General features: G+C 51.1%; 1 protein-coding gene across 3 annotated transcripts in view; it reads right to left on the bottom strand.

Annotated features, from left to right (window-relative positions):
• The window catches only part of NCOA3 (nuclear receptor coactivator 3), a 76441-nt gene extending 58675 nt beyond the window's left edge, over positions 1–17766 (bottom strand). For all 3 annotated transcript variants that reach the window (XM_040330512.1, XM_040330511.1, XM_040330510.1), the window contains exons 1-3: positions 17688–17766; positions 4858–4965; positions 1407–1579 (exon numbers count right to left, since the gene is read on the bottom strand). In XM_040330512.1, coding sequence (XP_040186446.1) covers positions 1407–1579; positions 4858–4946 — 262 coding nt within the window. In that variant the 5' untranslated portion in view covers positions 4947–4965; positions 17688–17766. The remainder of the gene's footprint in view (positions 1–1406; positions 1580–4857; positions 4966–17687) is intronic.
• Positions 17767–18053: the final 287 nt, after the last annotated feature.

The raw sequence follows: 18053 nt of genomic DNA on the forward strand, positions 1-18053 counted from the left end.
TGAATGAAAAGCTATGAATGGGAGGACCTTTCATTCATAGATCACTTTTTATCCATAGAAAGCATCATTCACCTATGAATGGGAGGAGGCGGACCTTTCATTCATAGAAGGCATAATTCACCTATGAATGGGAGGAGGGGGGACCTTTCATTCATAGAAGGCATAATTCACCTATGAATGGGAGGAGGCGGCCCTTTCATTCATAGAAGGCATAATTCACCTATGAATGGGAGGAGGCGGACCTTTCATTCATAGAAGGCATAATTCACCTATGAATGGGAGGAGGCGGACCTTTCATTCATAGAAGGCATAATTCACCTATGAATGGGAGGAGGCGGACCTTTCATTCATAGAAGGCATAATTCACCTATGAATGGGAGGAGGGGGACCTTTCATTCATAGAAGGCATAATTCACCTATGAATGGGAGGAGGCGGACCTTTCATTCATAGAAGGCATAATTCACCTATGAATGGGAGGAGGCGGACCTTTCATTCATAGAAGGCATAATTCACCTATGAATGGGAGGAGGCGGACCTTTCATTCATAGAAGGCATAATTCACCTATGAATGGGAGGAGGCGGACCTTTCATTCATAGAAGGCATAATTCACCTATGAATGGGAGGAGGAGGTGGACCTTTCATTCATAGAAGGCATAATTCACCTATGAATGGGAGGAGGCGGACCTTTCATTCATAGAAGGCATAATTCACCTATGAATGGGAGGAGGAGGTGGACCTTTCATTCATAGAAGGCATAATTCACCTATGAATGGGAGGAGGCGGACCTTTCATTCATAGAAGGCATAATTCACCTATGAATGGGAGGAGGCGGACCTTTCATTCATAGAAGGCATAATTCACCTATGAATGGGAGGAGGCGGACCTTTCATTCATAGAAGGCATAATTCACCTATGAATGGGAGGAGGAGGCAGACCTTTCATTCATAGAAGGCATAATTCACCTATGAATGGGAGGAGGCGGACCTTTCATTCATAGAAGGCATAATTCACCTATGAATGGGAGGAGGCGGACCTTTCATTCATAGAAGGCATAATTCACCTATGAATGGGAGGAGGAGTACCTTTCATTCATAGAAGGCATAATTCACCTATCTATGAACAAAAGTTCCTCCTCCATTCATAGGTGAATGATGCCTTCTATGAATGAAAAGCTATGAATGGGAAGACCTTTCATTCATAGAAGGCATCATTGGATGGAGACCGGGGCTCGGGTAAGTATAAGGGGGGGGGGGGGGAGGGGTCGTTAACCCATTAAACATTGATAAACTGATAAAAAGTGACAGGTCCTCTTTCCACAATACCAAATAGAATCCTCAATTGACCTTTCCAGACTTTCCAGAGACAATGTGGAGGCGGATGTGATGGGGTGGGATGGGAGCGTACCTTGTTCTTTAATCTGACGGATCTGCCTGACGGTCTCTTTTAGGATGGCGCATTTGTCAGGTTTGACATTGAAGTTGTCGATGTCGCTGAGATTGGCTGAGATCAGCTCGGCCAGCTCTTCGATGTATTTGCTCTCCTGCTCACGTCTTCTCTTCTCCCCGCTGCAGGTCAGGCTAGGAAAGAAGAAGGAGGCAACGCTTAGCATACGTAATTCATCAAACCGCAGCGCACGGCGTCTCCGCCGGTGCTTCATGTGTATGCAAAGCCGCCTCTGAGGAAATAAGAGGGGAACTTCACAGGGAATAGGGAGCGAGAGAGAGACGGGGACAAGAACAGCCCACAGCGAGGACCGGGGGGGGGGGGTCCATTCTACACAATACAGTCTATTCTCCACCCCCCTACACTAATCATCTGCGATATGAAGACCCCTGATGAGGACTACTACCACCTCCAACTTCTAGATAGGAAGACCCCTGATGAGGACTACTACCACTTCCAACTGCCAGATATAAAGACCCCGGATGAGGACTACTACCACTTCCAACTGGTATATATGAAGACTCCAGATAAGGACCACCACCACTTCCAACTGCTAGATATAAAGACCCTGGATGAGGACCACCACCATTTCCAACTGCCAGATATAAAGACCCCTGATGAGGACTACTACCACTTCCAACCTCTAGATAGGAAGACCCCTGATGAGGACTACTACCACTTCCAACTGCTAGCTATGAAGACCCCAGATGAAGACTACCACCTCCAACTACTAGATATAAAAACCCCTGAAAAGGACCACTACCACTTCCAACTGCTAGATATAAAGACCCTGGATGAAGACTACCACCTCCAACTGGTAGATATGAAGACTCCAGATAAGGACCACCACCACTTCCAAATGCTAGATATGAAGACCACGGATGAGGACTACTACCACTTCCAACTGCTAGATATAAAGACCCTGGAAAAGGACCACTACCACTTCCAACTGCTAGATAGGAAGACCACGGATGATGACTAATACAACTTCCAACTGCTAGATATAAAGACCCCTGATGAGGACTACTACCACTTCCAACTACTAGATATAAAGACCCCTGATGAGGACTACTACCACTTCCAACTGCTAGATATAAAGACCCCTGATGAGGACTACTACCACTTCCAACTACTAGATATAAAGACCCCGGATGAGGACTACTACCACTTCCAACTACTAGATATAAAGACCCCGGATGAGGACTACTACCACTTCCAACTACTAGATATAAAGACCCCAGGTGAGGTCTACTACTACTTCCAACTGCTAGATATAAAGACCCAGAATGAGGACTACTACTACTTCCAACTGCTAGATATAAAGACCCCGGAAAAAGACCACTACCACTTCCAACTGCTAGCTATGAAGACTCCGGATGAAGACTACCACCTTCAACTGCTAGATATAAAGACCCCGAATGAGGACTACTACTACTTCCAACTGCTAGATATAAAGACCCCGGAAAAAGACCACTACCACTTCCAACTGCTAGCTATGAAGACTCCGGATGAAGACTACCACCTCCAACTGGTAGATATGAAGACTCCAGATAAGGACCACCACCACTTCCAAATGCTAGATATGAAGACCACAGATGAGGACTACTACCACTTCCAACTGCTAGATAGGAAGACCACAGATGAGGACTACAACCAAGTCCAACTACTAGATAGGAAGACCACGGATGAGGACTACTACCACTTCCAACTGCTAGATCGGAAGACCACGGATGAGGACTACTACTACCACTTCCAACTGCTAGATATAAAGACCCCGGAAAAGGACCACTACCACTTCCAACTGCTAGATATAAAGACCCCGGAAAAGGACCACTACCACTTCCAACTGCTAGATCGGAAGACCACGGATGAGGACTACTACCACTTCCAACTGCTAGATAGGAAGACCACAGAACTTAGGGCGCAGGTTCTTTCTGAATACAGAACCTGCCTCACTAGGTTACGGCCCGCACAAAGTAACGCCGGGCTTTCTGAATCCGGCCCTATGTAGACCTGGGCTGGCTGAGGGCTGAGTGGTGAGAAGTGTAAACACTATGTAAACCTGGGCTGGCTGAGTAGTGAGAAGTGTAAACACTATGTAAACCTGGGCTGGCTGAGTATTGAGAAGTGTAAACACTATGTAAACCTGGGCTGGCTGAGTAGTGAGAAGTGTAAACACTATGTAAACCTGGGCTGGCTGAGGGCTGAGTAGTGAGAAGTGTAAACACTATGTAAACCTATAAAGGCAGAGTGGTGAGAAGTGTAAACACTATGTAAACCTGGGCTGGCTGAGGGCTGAGTAGTGAGAAGTGTAAACACTATGTAAACCTGGGCTGCCTGAGTAGTGAGAAGTGTAAACACTATGTAAACCTGGGCTGTCTGAGTAGTGAGAAGTGTAAACCCTATGTAAACCTATAAAGGCTGAGTAGTGAGAAGTGTAAACCCTATGTAAACCTATAAAGGCTGAGTGGTGAGAAGTGTAAACACTATGTAAACCTATAAAGGCTGAGTAGTGAGAAGTGTAAACACTATGTAAACCTATAAAGGCTGAGTAGTGAGAAGTGTAAACACTATGTAAACCTGGGCTGGCTGAGTTGTGAGAAGTGTAAACACTATGTAAACCTGGGCTGGCTGAGTAGTGAGAAGTGTAAACACTATGTAAACCTGGGCTGGCTGAGTTGTGAGAAGTGTAAACACTATGTAAACCTGGGCTGGCTGAGTAGTGAGAAGTGTAAACACTATGTAAACCTGGGCTGCCTGAGTAGTGAGAAGTGTAAACACTATGTAAACCTGGGCTGTCTGAGTAGTGAGAAGTGTAAACCCTATGTAAACCTATAAAGGCTGAGTAGTGAGAAGTGTAAACCCTATGTAAACCTATAAAGGCTGAGTGGTGAGAAGTGTAAACACTATGTAAACCTATAAAGGCTGAGTAGTGAGAAGTGTAAACACTATGTAAACCTATAAAGGCTGAGTAGTGAGAAGTGTAAACACTATGTAAACCTGGGCTGGCTGAGTTGTGAGAAGTGTAAACACTATGTAAACCTGGGCTGGCTGAGTAGTGAGAAGTGTAAACACTATGTAAACCTGGGCTGGCTGAGTTGTGAGAAGTGTAAACACTATGTAAACCTGGGCTGGCTGAGTTGTGAGAAGTGTAAACACTATGTAAACCTGGGCTGTCTGAGTAGTGAGAAGTGTAAACCCTATGTAAACCTATAAAGGCTGAGTGGTGAGAAGTGTAAACACTATGTAAACCTATAAAGGCTGAGTAGTGAGAAGTGTAAACACTATGTAAACCTATAAAGGCTGAGTAGTGAGAAGTGTAAACACTATGTAAACCTGGGCTGGCTGAGTTGTGAGAAGTGTAAACACTATGTAAACCTGGGCTGGCTGAGGGAATAGGTATACAGCTTACCTGGGGCCTGGAGTGTCACACAACGATGGCTTCCTCTTCCTGGAATCAGCAGACATAGGATCCAGGGAGTTTTCACCTAGACCGCTCATGGTGAACAAACATCGGCAGCTGAAACACAAACCACATTCTGTTAATTTACCTCAAAACGCTATAATATACCTAAAAAATGACACATAAAAAAAAAATATATAAAACAAAATGTATAAAAATAATTTTTGGATTTTAAGCTGAACAGATATAAAAACCCAAACATGTGCCGTCTATAAAAAAATGTTTACTACCCCCCCTCCCCCACACCTTATAAAAAAACAAGAAAAGATACGGCAATCAGATGTATTTTTAGATGTAAATTCCCCCGTGTGGCTGATGGATGTGAAACGTTTCCAATGTAGTAAGGAAGCTCGTAAAACAACCAAAAAAAGGGATCACCATACATATAAAAAAACACAAATAAAGAAATGATCCCTCGCTCCGGAGTTGGGCTTTAGGCCAGGCAGGATGGATTTGTATGAAAAATAAAATGTACAATTGGGGGAAGGGGGGGGGATGAACTGCAGGAACACCCAAACAAAGTGAAAAATATCTACCAAATGGCACAGACTAGAGGTGGGACCAAGGGGTGACGTTTGGAGGTGGGTAGGGAGTGGGACCAAGGGGGTGGTGTTTGGAGGTGGGTAGGGAGTGGGAACCAGTGGTGGTGCTCGGAGGCGGGCAGTGGGTGGGACCAAGGGGTGGCGTTTGGAGGTGGGAGGGGGGTGGAACCAAGGGGTGGTGTTTGGAGGTGGGAAGGGGGTGGAACCAAGGGGTGGTGTTTGGAGGTGGGAGGAACCAAGGGGTGGTGTTTGGAGGTGGGAAGGGGGTGGAATCAAGGGGTGGTGTTTGGAGGTGGAACCAAGGGGTGGTGTTTGGAGGTGGGTAGGGAGTGGGACCCAGGGGTGGTGCTCGGAGGTGGGAATGGGGGGGGGGAGACCAAGGGGTGGTGTTTGGAGGTAAGTAGTGGGTGGGACCAAGGGGTGGTGTTTGGAGGTGGGCAGTGGGTGGGACCCAGGGGTGGTGCTCGGAGGTGGAACCAAGGGGTGGTGTTTGGAGGTGGGAAGGGGTGAAACCAAGGGGTGGTGTTTGGAAGTAGGTAGTGGGTGGGACCAATGGGTGGTGTTTGGAAGTAGGTAGTGGGTGGGACCAAGGGGTGGTGCTCGGAGGTGGGAAGGGGTGGAACCAAGGGGTGGTGTTTGTAAGTAGGTAGTGGGTGGAACCAAGGGGTGGTGTTTGTAAGTAGGTAGTGGGTGGAACCAAGGGGTGGTGTTTGGAGGTAGGTAGTGGGTGGGACCAAGGGGTGGTGTTTGGAGGTGGGCAGTGGGTGGGACCCAGGGGTGGTGCTCGGAGGTGGGACCAAGGGGTGGTGTTTGGAGGTGGGAAGGGGGTGGAACAAAGGGGCGTTGCTCGGAGATGGGTAGTGGGCGGAGACATGGGGTGACTCAGAAGGGGGAGGTACTAGCACCTAGTCTCTGTATTCAATGTAATCTCCTGAATGTGACTTGGAATTGGGCCCCTGCAATCCCTGTACAGCAGAGCTCAGAGTGGGAAAGGAGGAAGCAGCACAAGAAGCCGATAGGTTGTGCTGCATGAAACATGCTGATGGGAGGAGATTGAGCTGATCAACCTGCTCCTTCTCCTTTCACTGTCCAATCATAAGGCAGGGGGGAGGGGCAAGACCTGTAAAGAAAAGTAACCGAACAGAGAAAAATCTGATCTCCGGCCAGACAAGGCTGTATAAATCTCTGGAATGGACGGACAGAAAAGGTGATCGTGAAATGTAAACGTTCGGATGAACGCGCACACTTTGTATATAAAACATTCGTAACAGGCGGCGACCCCCCCCCCCCCCCCACCACACACACACAGATCCCGGTCTGTCAGATTTCAGGATGGCTGCAATTCCTTCAGCAGCCACCAGATGGCGCAGGTCTTGTGTGGCTGATCATTGTGTCTGTACACACCCGGACACTCAGCCTCCTCCCCCCCCCCCCCCAAGGTTATTCAATGACAATCCCCCCCCCCCCCCCATTTTATGATTCTGGCCGGTCTCATTACCACCCCCCACCCCCCACCCCCCAGGGACAATACAGAGAACACAATGGAGCTCACCGCTGTCCTCAGACACACCGACCTCCCATTAGGTGTCATTACATCCCCTCCCCCATCATTGTATCACCCCCCCAACTCACTCCACATTGTATCCCCCCCCCCCAACTCACTCCACTCCATCATTGTATCACCCCCCCCCCCCCAACTCATTCTACTCCATCATTGTATCACCCCCCCCCCTCCTCCATCATTGTATCACCCCCCCAACTCACTCCACATTGTATCACCCCCCCCCCTCCTCCATCATTGTATCACCCCCCCCCCCTCCTCCATCATTGTATCACCCCCCCCCCTCCTCCATCATTGTATCACCCCCCCCCTCCTCCATCATTGTATCACCCCCCCCCTCCTCCATCATTGTATCACCCCCCCCCCTCCTCCATCATTGTATCACCCCCCCCCCTCCTCCATCATTGTATCACCCCCCCCCCCTCCTCCATCATTGTATCACCCCCCCCCTCCTCCATCATTGTATCACCCCCCCCTCCTCCATCATTGTATCACCCCCCCAACTCACTCCACATTGTATCCCCCCCCCCAACTCACTCCACTCCATCATTGTATCACCCCCCCCCTCCTCCATCATTGTATCACCCCCCCCCTCCTTTCCATCTATAGGGTGGGTATTCTGCCTTGCCTCCTGGTATCCTTACACCCCCCCCCCCCCCACCCTGTCTGGATAAAAGGAATGGAAGTCTCAGGACTCCTGCCAGACAGGGCGGCGCTGTGCAGCAGAGCTGTGTAGATCTCAGGTCTGGATGGAAACCCTGCCGACTGGTAACATCCCCGGGAATGAGAAGTATGGAGACTCGTCCCGCCACACCGGATCTCATCTGAATTGTAGATCGCAGGATCACTCACCCCACCATACCAGATCACAGCTGTATGGGTGGGATGTGTATTGTAGATCTCAGGATCACTCATCCCCCTATACCAGATCACAGCTGTATGGGTGGGATGTGTATTGTAGATCTCAGGATCACTCATCCCCCTATACCAGATCACAGCTGTATGGGTGGGATGTGTATTGTAGATCTCAGGATCACTCATCCCCCTATACCAGATCACAGCTGTATGGGTGGGATGTGTATTGTAGATCTCAGGATCACTCATCCCACCATACCAGATCACAGCTGTATGGGTGGGATGTGTATTGTAGATCTCAGGATCACTCATCCCCCTATACCAGATCACAGCTGTATGGGTGGGATGTGTATTGTAGATCTCAGGATCACTCATCCCCCTATACCAGATCACAGCTGTATGGGTGGGATGTGTATTGTAGATCTCAGGATCACTCATCCCCCTATACCAGATCACAGCTGTATGGGTGGGATGTGTATTGTAGATCTCAGGATCACTCATCCCCCTATACCAGATCACAGCTGTATGGGTGGGATGTGTATTGTAGATCTCAGGATCACTCATCCCCCTATACCAGATCACAGCTGTATGGGTGGGATGTGTATTGTAGATCTCAGGATCACTCATCCCCCTATACCAGATCACAGCTGTATGGGTGGGATGTGTATTGTAGATCTCAGGATCACTCATCCCCCTATACCAGATCACAGCTGTATGGGTGGGATGTGTATTGTAGATCCCAGGATCACTCATCCCCCGGGGGGGATGTGTATTGTAGATCTCAGGATCACTCATCCCCCTATACCAGATCACAGCTGTATGGGTAGGATGTGTATTGTAGATCTCAGGATCACTCATCGCCCGGGTGGGATGTGTATTGTAGATCTCAGGATCACTCATCCCCCGGGTGGGATGTGTATTGTAGATCCCAGGATCACTCATCCCCCGGGGGGGATGTGTATTGTAGATCTCAGGATCACTCACCCCCCGGGTGGGATGTGTATTGTAGATCCCAGGATCACTGATCCCCCGGGTGGGAGGTGTATTGTAGATCCCAGGCACAGTACAGACCTGACAGGGAAAAGCCACAAACCTCAGAAATACTTTGTGATTCCAAAACAAACACCACAAAGCAAACCGAGAGGAAGAGGATCCTGAGAAAAGTAAATACCCCCCCCCCCTCCCCCGCCAGGAGACGGAACCAGGATGTCCGTCAGAGGCTCCCAGTATCATGTCTGTCTGATGCCAGCGGCTCCGCTATGTGCCAGGAGAGGGCGAGCCCATCCCCCCCCCCGTGCCCAGCACAGAGCCGGCACTGTACAAGGGAGCCAGGAAAACACGGAACCGGACCGGTCCGTTACAATGACGGGAGAAGGATCCGTCCCACCAGGATCAGTTCCACCAGACCCGTCCCACCAGGTCCATCACAACGGACCCGTCACACCGGATCCATCACACCGGACCCGTCACACCGGACCCGTCACACCGGATCAGTCACACCGGACCCGTCACACCGGATCAGTCACACCGGACCCGTCACACCGGACCCGTCACACCGGATCAGTCACACCGGACCCGTCACACCGGACCCGTCACACCGGATCCATCACACCGGACCCGTCACACCGGACCCGTCACACCGGATCAGTCACACCGGACCCGTCACACCGGATCAGTCACACCGGACCCGTCACACCGGACCCGTCACACCGGATCAGTCACACCGGACCCGTCACACCGGACCCGTCACACCGGACCCGTCACACCGGACCCGTCACACCGGACCAGTCACACCGGATCAGTCACACCGGACCCGTCACACCGGATCAGTCACACCGGACCAGTCACACCGGATCAGTCACACCGGACCCGTCACACCGGATCAGTCACACCGGACCCGTCACACCGGACCCGTCACACCGGACCCGTCACACCGGACCCGTCACACCGGATCAGTCACACCGGACCTGTCACACCGGATCAGTCCCACCGGACCCATCCCACCAGGTCAGTCACACCGGACCCGTCACACCGGATCAGTCACACCGGATCAGTCACACCGGACCAGTCCCACCGGACCAGTCCCACCAGGTCAGTCACACCGGACCCGTCACACCAGACTCGTCACACCAGACCAGTCACACCGGATCAGTCACACCGGACCAGTCCCACCGGACCCATCCCACCAGGTCAGTCACACCGGATCAGTCACACCGGATCAGTCCCACCAGACCCATCACACTGGACCCGTCACACCAGATCCGTCACACCGGACCCGTCACACCGGACCCGTCACACCCCTGAACCCTGCACTCTGTACATACCATGCTCCTGAACCATACACGTAGCGCACCCCTAAATCCTGCAATCTGTACATATCACACCCCTGAATCCTGCACCCCGTCCATAACACACTCCAGAACTTTGCATGCAGCGTAATCCAAAACTCTGCATGTTACACACCCCTGAATCCTGCACTCTGTACATACCATGCTCCTGAACCCTGCACACCCCTAAATCCTGCATTCTGTACATATCACACCCCCGATCCCTGCACCTCGTCCATAACACACTCCTGAACTTTGCATGGTTGAAATGGAAAGCCAGAAACCACCCAAGACAAAAAAACAAATCAAAAAACAAACGATTGAGGCCGAAAGGACCACCCTGGTCATGGTGCGGGATCAAGAACAGTTCCTGGCAAGAAAGCACCGCCAAACCCCGAAACTCTTCGTGCCAACCAGACGTTGTTCTTATGACTAAGGCCCAGAGTATGGCTGAAACGCGTCGATCCTTGCTGTGTGATGGATTCTCTTTGTGTCTGGAAAGATTCCGAAATAAAGAACTAAGGCACAGAGTATGGCTGAAACGCGTCGATCCTTGCTGTGTGATGGATTCTCTTTGTGTCTGGAAAGATTACGAAATAAAGAACTAAGGCCCAGAGTATGGCTGAAACGCGTCGAGCCTTGCTGTGTGATGGATTCTCTTTGTGTCTGGAAAGATTACGAAATAAAGAACTAAGGCCCAGAGTATGGCTGAAACGCGTCGAGCCTTGCTGTGTGATGGATTCTCTTTGTGTCTGGGAAGATTACGAAATAAAGAACTAAGGCCCAGAGTATGGCTGAAACGCGTCGAGCCTTGCTGTGTGATGGATTCTCTTTGTGTCTGGGAAGATTACGAAATAAAGAACTAAGGGAAGGTCCCAAACGGAGGTCCCTGTAGAACAGGAAGAACCAAAACTGAGATCCTACGGGGGGGTCACAGACAAGAGGAAACATCTATTTTTTGCCTATATTTTGCTCTGAAAATAATTGAAACCGAGAAGTTAGCGGCGATAAAGATACGAATACATGCAGCCGGTTCATTCTGAGTTTGGATTGTTTGCACTTCAGCTAGAATGAAAAAGGCAAAGAAAAAAAAAAACACCTTCGCACTGTTGCAGACATACTCCTCGCTAAAGCCTTACTCAGCTACTACTGGTGAAATAATTGCATGGATGTAGATATCGGCCCGGATTCACATAGCCAGATTCAGGTAGCTTTACGCCGGCGTGTCAGTAGATCCGCAGACGTAACTCTGAATCTACGCCGTCCTAAATTTAAGCGCATTCTGGAAACCAGATACGCTTAAATTAGGCTAAGATACGAGCGGCGTAAGTCTCCTACGCCCTCGTATCTTAGGGTGCAATATTTACGCTGGCCGCTAGGTGGCGCTTCCGTTGAGTTCGGCGTACAATATGAAAATGACTAGATACGCCGATTCACGAACGTACGCTTGCCCGTCGCAGTAAAGATACGCCGTTTCCGTAAGAGGTACGCCGGCGTAAAGATAAAGCTGCCCCTTAGGTGGCGTAGTCAATTTTAAGTATGGCCGTCGTTCCCGCGTCGAAATTTGAAATTTTTACGCCGTTTGCGTAAGTCGTCCGTGAATGGGGCTGGACGTAATTTACGTTCACGTCGAAACCAATACGTCCTTGCGGCGTACTTTGGAGCAATGCACACTGGGATATGTACACGGACGGCGCATGCGCCGTTCGTAAAAAAATGTCAATCACGTTGGGTCACCGCCCATTTACATAAAACACGCCCCCTCATCCTCATTTGAATTAGGCGCGCTTACGCCGGCCACATTTACGCTACGCCACCGTAACTTAGGAGGCAAGTGCTTTGTGAATACAGCACTTGCCTCTCTAAATTTACGGCGGCGTAGCGTAAATACGATGCGCTACGCCGCCGTAACAATGCGCCCGGCTACCTGAATCTAGCTAAGAAAGAATAGTCTAAGTTGTAGGCGGACGTAGCGTATCTGAGATACAATACGCCGCCGTAACTTAGGGCGCAAGTTCCGTATTCAGAAAAAACTTGCGCCCTACGTTACGGCGGCGCAGTGTAAATGTGTCGGCGTAAGCCCGCCTAATTCAAATTTGGCTGGTAGTGGGCATGTTGTATGTTAATCTATCATGACCCTACGTAATTGACGCTCTTTGCGAACGACGCAAATCACATCACAAATAGTCAATGCTTTCGACGTGAACGTAACTTACGCACAGCCCTATTCGCGAACGTTTTACGCAAACGACGGAAAATTCGACGCTGTCCCGACGTCCATACTTAACATTGCGTACGCCACATATAGCAGGAGTAACTTTACGCCGGTCCGACGCCTTACGTAAACGATGCATATAGATACGCCGGGCGCAACTACGTTCGTGAATCGGCGTATCTACCTAATTTGCATATTCTATGCGTACATCTACGGAAGCGCCACCTATCGGCCAGCGTAAATATGCAACTAAGATACGACGGTGTAAGAGACTTACGCCGGCCGTCTTAGTAAAATTCTGGCGTATTTTGCTTTCTGAATACAGAAAGAAGATACGCCGTCGCTTCCTAGAACTTACGCGGCGTATGAATCGATACGCCAACGTAAATTCTATCTGAATCCGGGCCAAAGTGCGTAAAACTACAAAGGATCAATGAGTAAATCAAACAACCTTTGAGACGGCCACCAAAAAATAAATAAAGGCGGCGGCGGTGGTTCTGTATTTTTAGGTTCTGGGGCTCCTGGGAGTTCTCCTCCACGCGGAAGACCTCCGTCTACTCAGAAACTGAGAGCGGCAGCTGGGGAATTTCAGCGCTGGAATAGATTCAGGTGTGATATATTCTGCTGAAAAACAAGTCAGCGCAGGCTGAATCATCCCGTAATCCTCCTAACCTGGGGTCAGATCTGGTGAAATGACGACGGGACGGGTGGGGGGGGGGGGGCTGAATGTAGGACGAGGAGATTATTGAAGCCGACAAGAAGAAGCTTAAAGGGAACCTGCACTTTGTCCGTGCAAACCAAAGCAGGAAATTCAGGGTAAAAAAGGTACGGGGTGGTGTCCCCAGGGGGTCCGGGGTGGGGTGGGATGCGGTGGGCCCTCTCCACAGCATAGAAGGGTGGGAATTGGGCCGCAGGTAGACGGGCGCGCAGCAGCTTTTGCACAAACTCTGTTTGGTGGGGACCCTCCACTAGGCCCACTATATGGAGATTATTCCCCCGGTTGCGGTTCTCGCCATCCTCAGCCTTGTACGCTAAAGGCCTGTACACACGTTCGGATTTTCCGACAGGAATTGTGTGATGACAGACTGTTAGAGGTGCATCGAAATGGAAATTTCAGAACCGAAACTAAACCAAAATTTAAAAAAAATGTCAGGCCGAAACCGAAACCGAGACCGAAAATGACTTTTCTTTTTTTATAATTGTATGTTAAAACACCAGCCCCACAATCACCTCCTGCCAGCTCCTACCCCCACCACCCCCTGCCACCATCACCTCCTGCCAGCTCTTGCCGCCATCACCTCCTGCCCCCACCACCTCCTGCCAGCTCTTGCCGCAATCACCTCCTGCCCCCACCACCTCCTGCCAGCATTACCTTCTGTCACCATCACCTCACCCACCTCCTGCCACAGCGCCAGCATAACCTTCCACCATCACCTCATGCCCCCACCACTTCCTGCCACCATTACCTTTTCCACCATCACCTCATGCCCCCACCACCTCCTGCCACAGTGCCAGCATAACCTGCCACCATCACCTACTGCCACCACCAGCTTCTTTAGTACCTTAAAGCTGGACATGGCTGTGCTGTGCTGGGCTCAGGGATGTGCTGTGCAGGACTGGGCTGTCATGGCTCAGTTCTCTGCCTATGGCGAGTGCACTGCACGAGCCAACGAGTGTCACTGCCAAAGTGTCCCTCCTGACTCGATTGGCTATTCAAAAATGGCGCCGGGTGGCGCCATTACGTAACTGCGCATTCGCCGCCCGGCCGAGCGGATACAAGCTTTCCCGACCCCGGCCGGCTTCAGGCTCGGGAAAGCTTGCATCTGCTCGGCCGGGCGGCGAATGCGCAGTTACGTAATGGCGCCATTTTTGAATAGCCGATCAAGTCAGGAGGACTCAGGGACACTTTGGCAGTGAAACTCTTTGGCTCGTGCAGTGCACTCGGACGGAGCCGCGACAGCCCAGCGGACATCTTTTTTACAGGCACCCGATGCCCATTATCGGCAATTTTTAAGCTGTTTCGGCGTGTCGCCAAAACAGCTGTTTTCGGCCGATATGTATCGGCACATCCCTACAGACTGTTGTTGGAAAATCAGACCGTTTGTACGCTCCATCGGACAATTGTTGTCGGATTTTCCTGCCAACGAATGATGGATCGCATGCTTTAAAATTTTCCGACAACAAATGTGCGTTGTCGGACTATCCAACCATGTGTACAGAAGTCCTTTGGACAAAACTCCAAAGTACAAACACGCATGCTCAGAAGGAATGCACACAACAACACAACATTAGCAGAAGTTGCCCAAAGGGTGGCGCTAACCAGCTGAAAAACCACGTCGTTTTGCGTTGGTTAGCCGACAATTCTTTGCCGTTTGTATGCAATACAAGTTCATGGCCAACGCCCTTCGGACAATAGTCATACGCTTTGTCTGCGGGGAAATTCGATCGTGTGTAGCAGGCTTTAGGCACGTATTTTCGTTTTGCAGGGAGAAGAGCCTAAGAGGGAGTCAGCCACATTATCCTCCACATGGCCCGGCCATTGCCCTTCGGAGGATATCCGGGGCCTCATTTTGTCCCACATCCAGCTGCACAGCGTCCACTTTGGAGGTCAAGGCGGTAAAAGACGGCCCTGCGTGTCTGCGCCGCGTGTGGTCCAAATAATGCTCCCCAAAGAAAATAAATAAAAATTACACCGGAGACCTTTATAATCCGGAAGCCGAGTAACACTCCGCAGTGACCTTGTGCGTTTTCCTTGTAAATCCTATTACTGTGAGGACGGCGTGTGACCGGCTTATCACTACGCTGACCTCCCGTCTACCCCGGTGATCTGGTGGTAGGAGGAGGAGAGGCCGGGACTCTGCTAGAATATTCCGGAATCTTGAGGCCCCTTGTACATGGGACTGTCTAGGTGCAGTGCATAACACCCCACCAAGTCCTGCAGCCTATCAAAGTCTATGGCTGATTGCTGCTCTCTGTACAACATCCAGCCACAGGCTGCCATAGCCTTTCATATGGCTTGACGCTGCACCTGTCGCTCTCCGGGTGCGCCTAAACACTGTGAGGGGACGCACTGCACCTAAAGTGCACCCGGGTGCGACAGGTGCAACGTCAAGCCCCATCAAAGTCTATGGCAGCCTGTGGCTGATGGCTGCTCTCTGTACAACATCCAGCCACAGGCTACCATAGCCTTTGATGGGGCTTGACGATGCACCCCGCTCTCCTGTGAGGGGCTTGACGCTGCACCTAAACACTGAGGGACGCACTGCACCTAACGTGCACCCGGGAGCAACAGGTGCCGTGCCAAGTCGTCTATAGCAGCCTGTGGCTGGATGTTGTACAGAGAGCAGCCATCAGCCACAGGCTGCCATAGCCTTTCATACAGCTTGACGCTGCGCCTGTCGCTCCCGGGTGCGCCTAAACACTGTGAGGGGACGCACTGCACCTAAAGTGCACCCGGAAGCGACAGGTGCAACGTCAAGCCCCATCAAAGTCTATGGCAGCCTGTGGCTGATGGCTGCTCTCTGTACAACATCCAGCCACAGGCTGCCATAGACTTTTAGAGGACTTGGCACTGCACCTGTCGCTCCCGGGTGCACTTTAGGTGCAGTGCGTCCCTCACAGTGTTTAGGTGCACCCGGGAGCGACAAGTGCAGCGTCAAGCCCCTCACAGGAGAGACAGGTTGCCATAGCCTTTCATACAGCTTGACGCTGCGCCTGTCGCTCCCGGGTGCGCCTAAACACTGTGAGGGGACGCACTGCACCTAAAGTGCACCCGGAAGCGACAGGTGCATCGTCAAGCCCTATCAAAGGCTATGGCAGCCTGTGGCTGGATTCTGCTCTCTGTACAACATCCAGCCACAGGCTGCCATAGACTTTGATAGGACTTGGCACTGCACCTGTCGCTTCCGGGTGCACCTAAACACTGTGAGGGACACACTGCACCTAAAGTGCACCCGGGAGAGAGACAGGTACAGAGCCAAGTCCCTCACAGGAGAGACAAGTGCAGCGTCAAGCCCTATCAAAGGTTAAGGCAGCCTGTGGCTGATTGCTGCTCTCTGTACAACATCCAGCCACAGGCTGCCATAGACTTTGATGGGGCTTGACGATGCACCTGTCTCTTCTGTGCTGCACCTGTCGCTCCCAGGTGCACCTAAACACTACGAGGGACACACTGCACCTAAAGTGCACCCGGGAGAGACAGGTGCAGTGCCAAGCACCATCAATGGCTATGGCAGCCTATGGCTGATTGCTGCTTTCTGTACAACATCCAGCCACAGACTGCCATAACCTTTGATAGGGCCTGACGCTGCACCCTGCATAAAAAGAGAGAGCAGAGCTGTGGGAGGGCCCCAGCAGACTCCACCCACTTCAGACTGCCTGCAGAAAACTGCAGGAGGGGACAAGAGCAGTCACCCTGCACAAGGAGAGAGAGCGCAGAGCTGTGGGAGGAGTCTGGCAGACCCCATCCATTACCAGCTGCTTAGTACCAGCTGATTACCAGTCACCCTGCATTAAAGGGAGCAGAGCTGTGGGTGGGGTCTGGCATGCCCCACCCACTACAGAAAACTACATGGGGGGGGGGGGAGACAAGACCAGTCACCCTGCATAAAAGAGAGCAGAGCTGTGGGTGGGGGTCTGGCAGGCCCCACCCACTACATAAAACTACAGGGGGAGGGCAGAGACAAGACCAGTCACCCTGCATAAAAGAGAGCAGAGCTGTGGGTGGGGGTCTGGCAGGCCCCACCCACTACAGAAAACTACAAGAGGGGGGCGGAGACAAGACCAGTCACCCTGCATAAAAGAGCAGAGCTGTGGGTGGGGTCTGGCAGGCCCCACCCACTACAGAAAACTACAGGAGGGGGGCGGAGACAAGACCAGTCACCCTGCATAAAAGAGAGCAGAGCTGTGGGTGGGGTCTGGCAGGCCCCACCCACTACATAAAACTACAGGGGGGAGGGCGGAGACAAGACCAGTCAACCTGCACAAGGAGAGAGAGCAGAGCTGTGGGAGGGACCCAGCAAGCTCCACCCACCACAGGCTCCCTGCAGAAAACTACAGGAGGGGGCGGAGACAAGACCAGTCACCCTGCACAAGCAGAGAGAGCAGCAGTGATCGGTCTTTATTACAGGAAGTCTCACACTGGATTACTGCACATACACAAAGATCACAAGATTGCAGAATACACATGAAGTATGTAGACCTGTACCTGGAGGGTAGGTCCTGCCACCTACCTCTGCCCCACATGTACCCCCCCCCCCCCCAGTCGTTATTTTACTCACCTGAACTCAAAAAGACCGGAAGCTACAGGAGGTAGAGGGCCATCTCATGGGGCATGTCATCCAGCGTCCTACAAGAAGAAGAAGAAGAAGAAGTCGTTAGATGAGAAAATCGAATTCCAACAACTGAGCGATCCTTACAGCGGTATCCCACCCAAAACCAGAGTATTCATCCTCTCTTGACCACCATTGACAGATGCAACATTTTTACACTTGTCACCAAAAAAAAAAATAGGAGGGGAAATAGGTTGTGGTGACAACGAAGAGGATTTCTCTCACTTCCTGTTTCGTCTTACACAACAGGAAGTGAAGTTAAATCTCCAATGGGAGAACACCTGACCCCACTAACCAAAATGGAAACAAAGAAAA

The sequence above is a fragment of the Rana temporaria genome, chromosome 12 (genome assembly GCF_905171775.1).
Source record: "Rana temporaria chromosome 12, aRanTem1.1, whole genome shotgun sequence".
Lineage (NCBI taxonomy): Eukaryota > Metazoa > Chordata > Amphibia > Anura > Ranidae > Rana > Rana temporaria.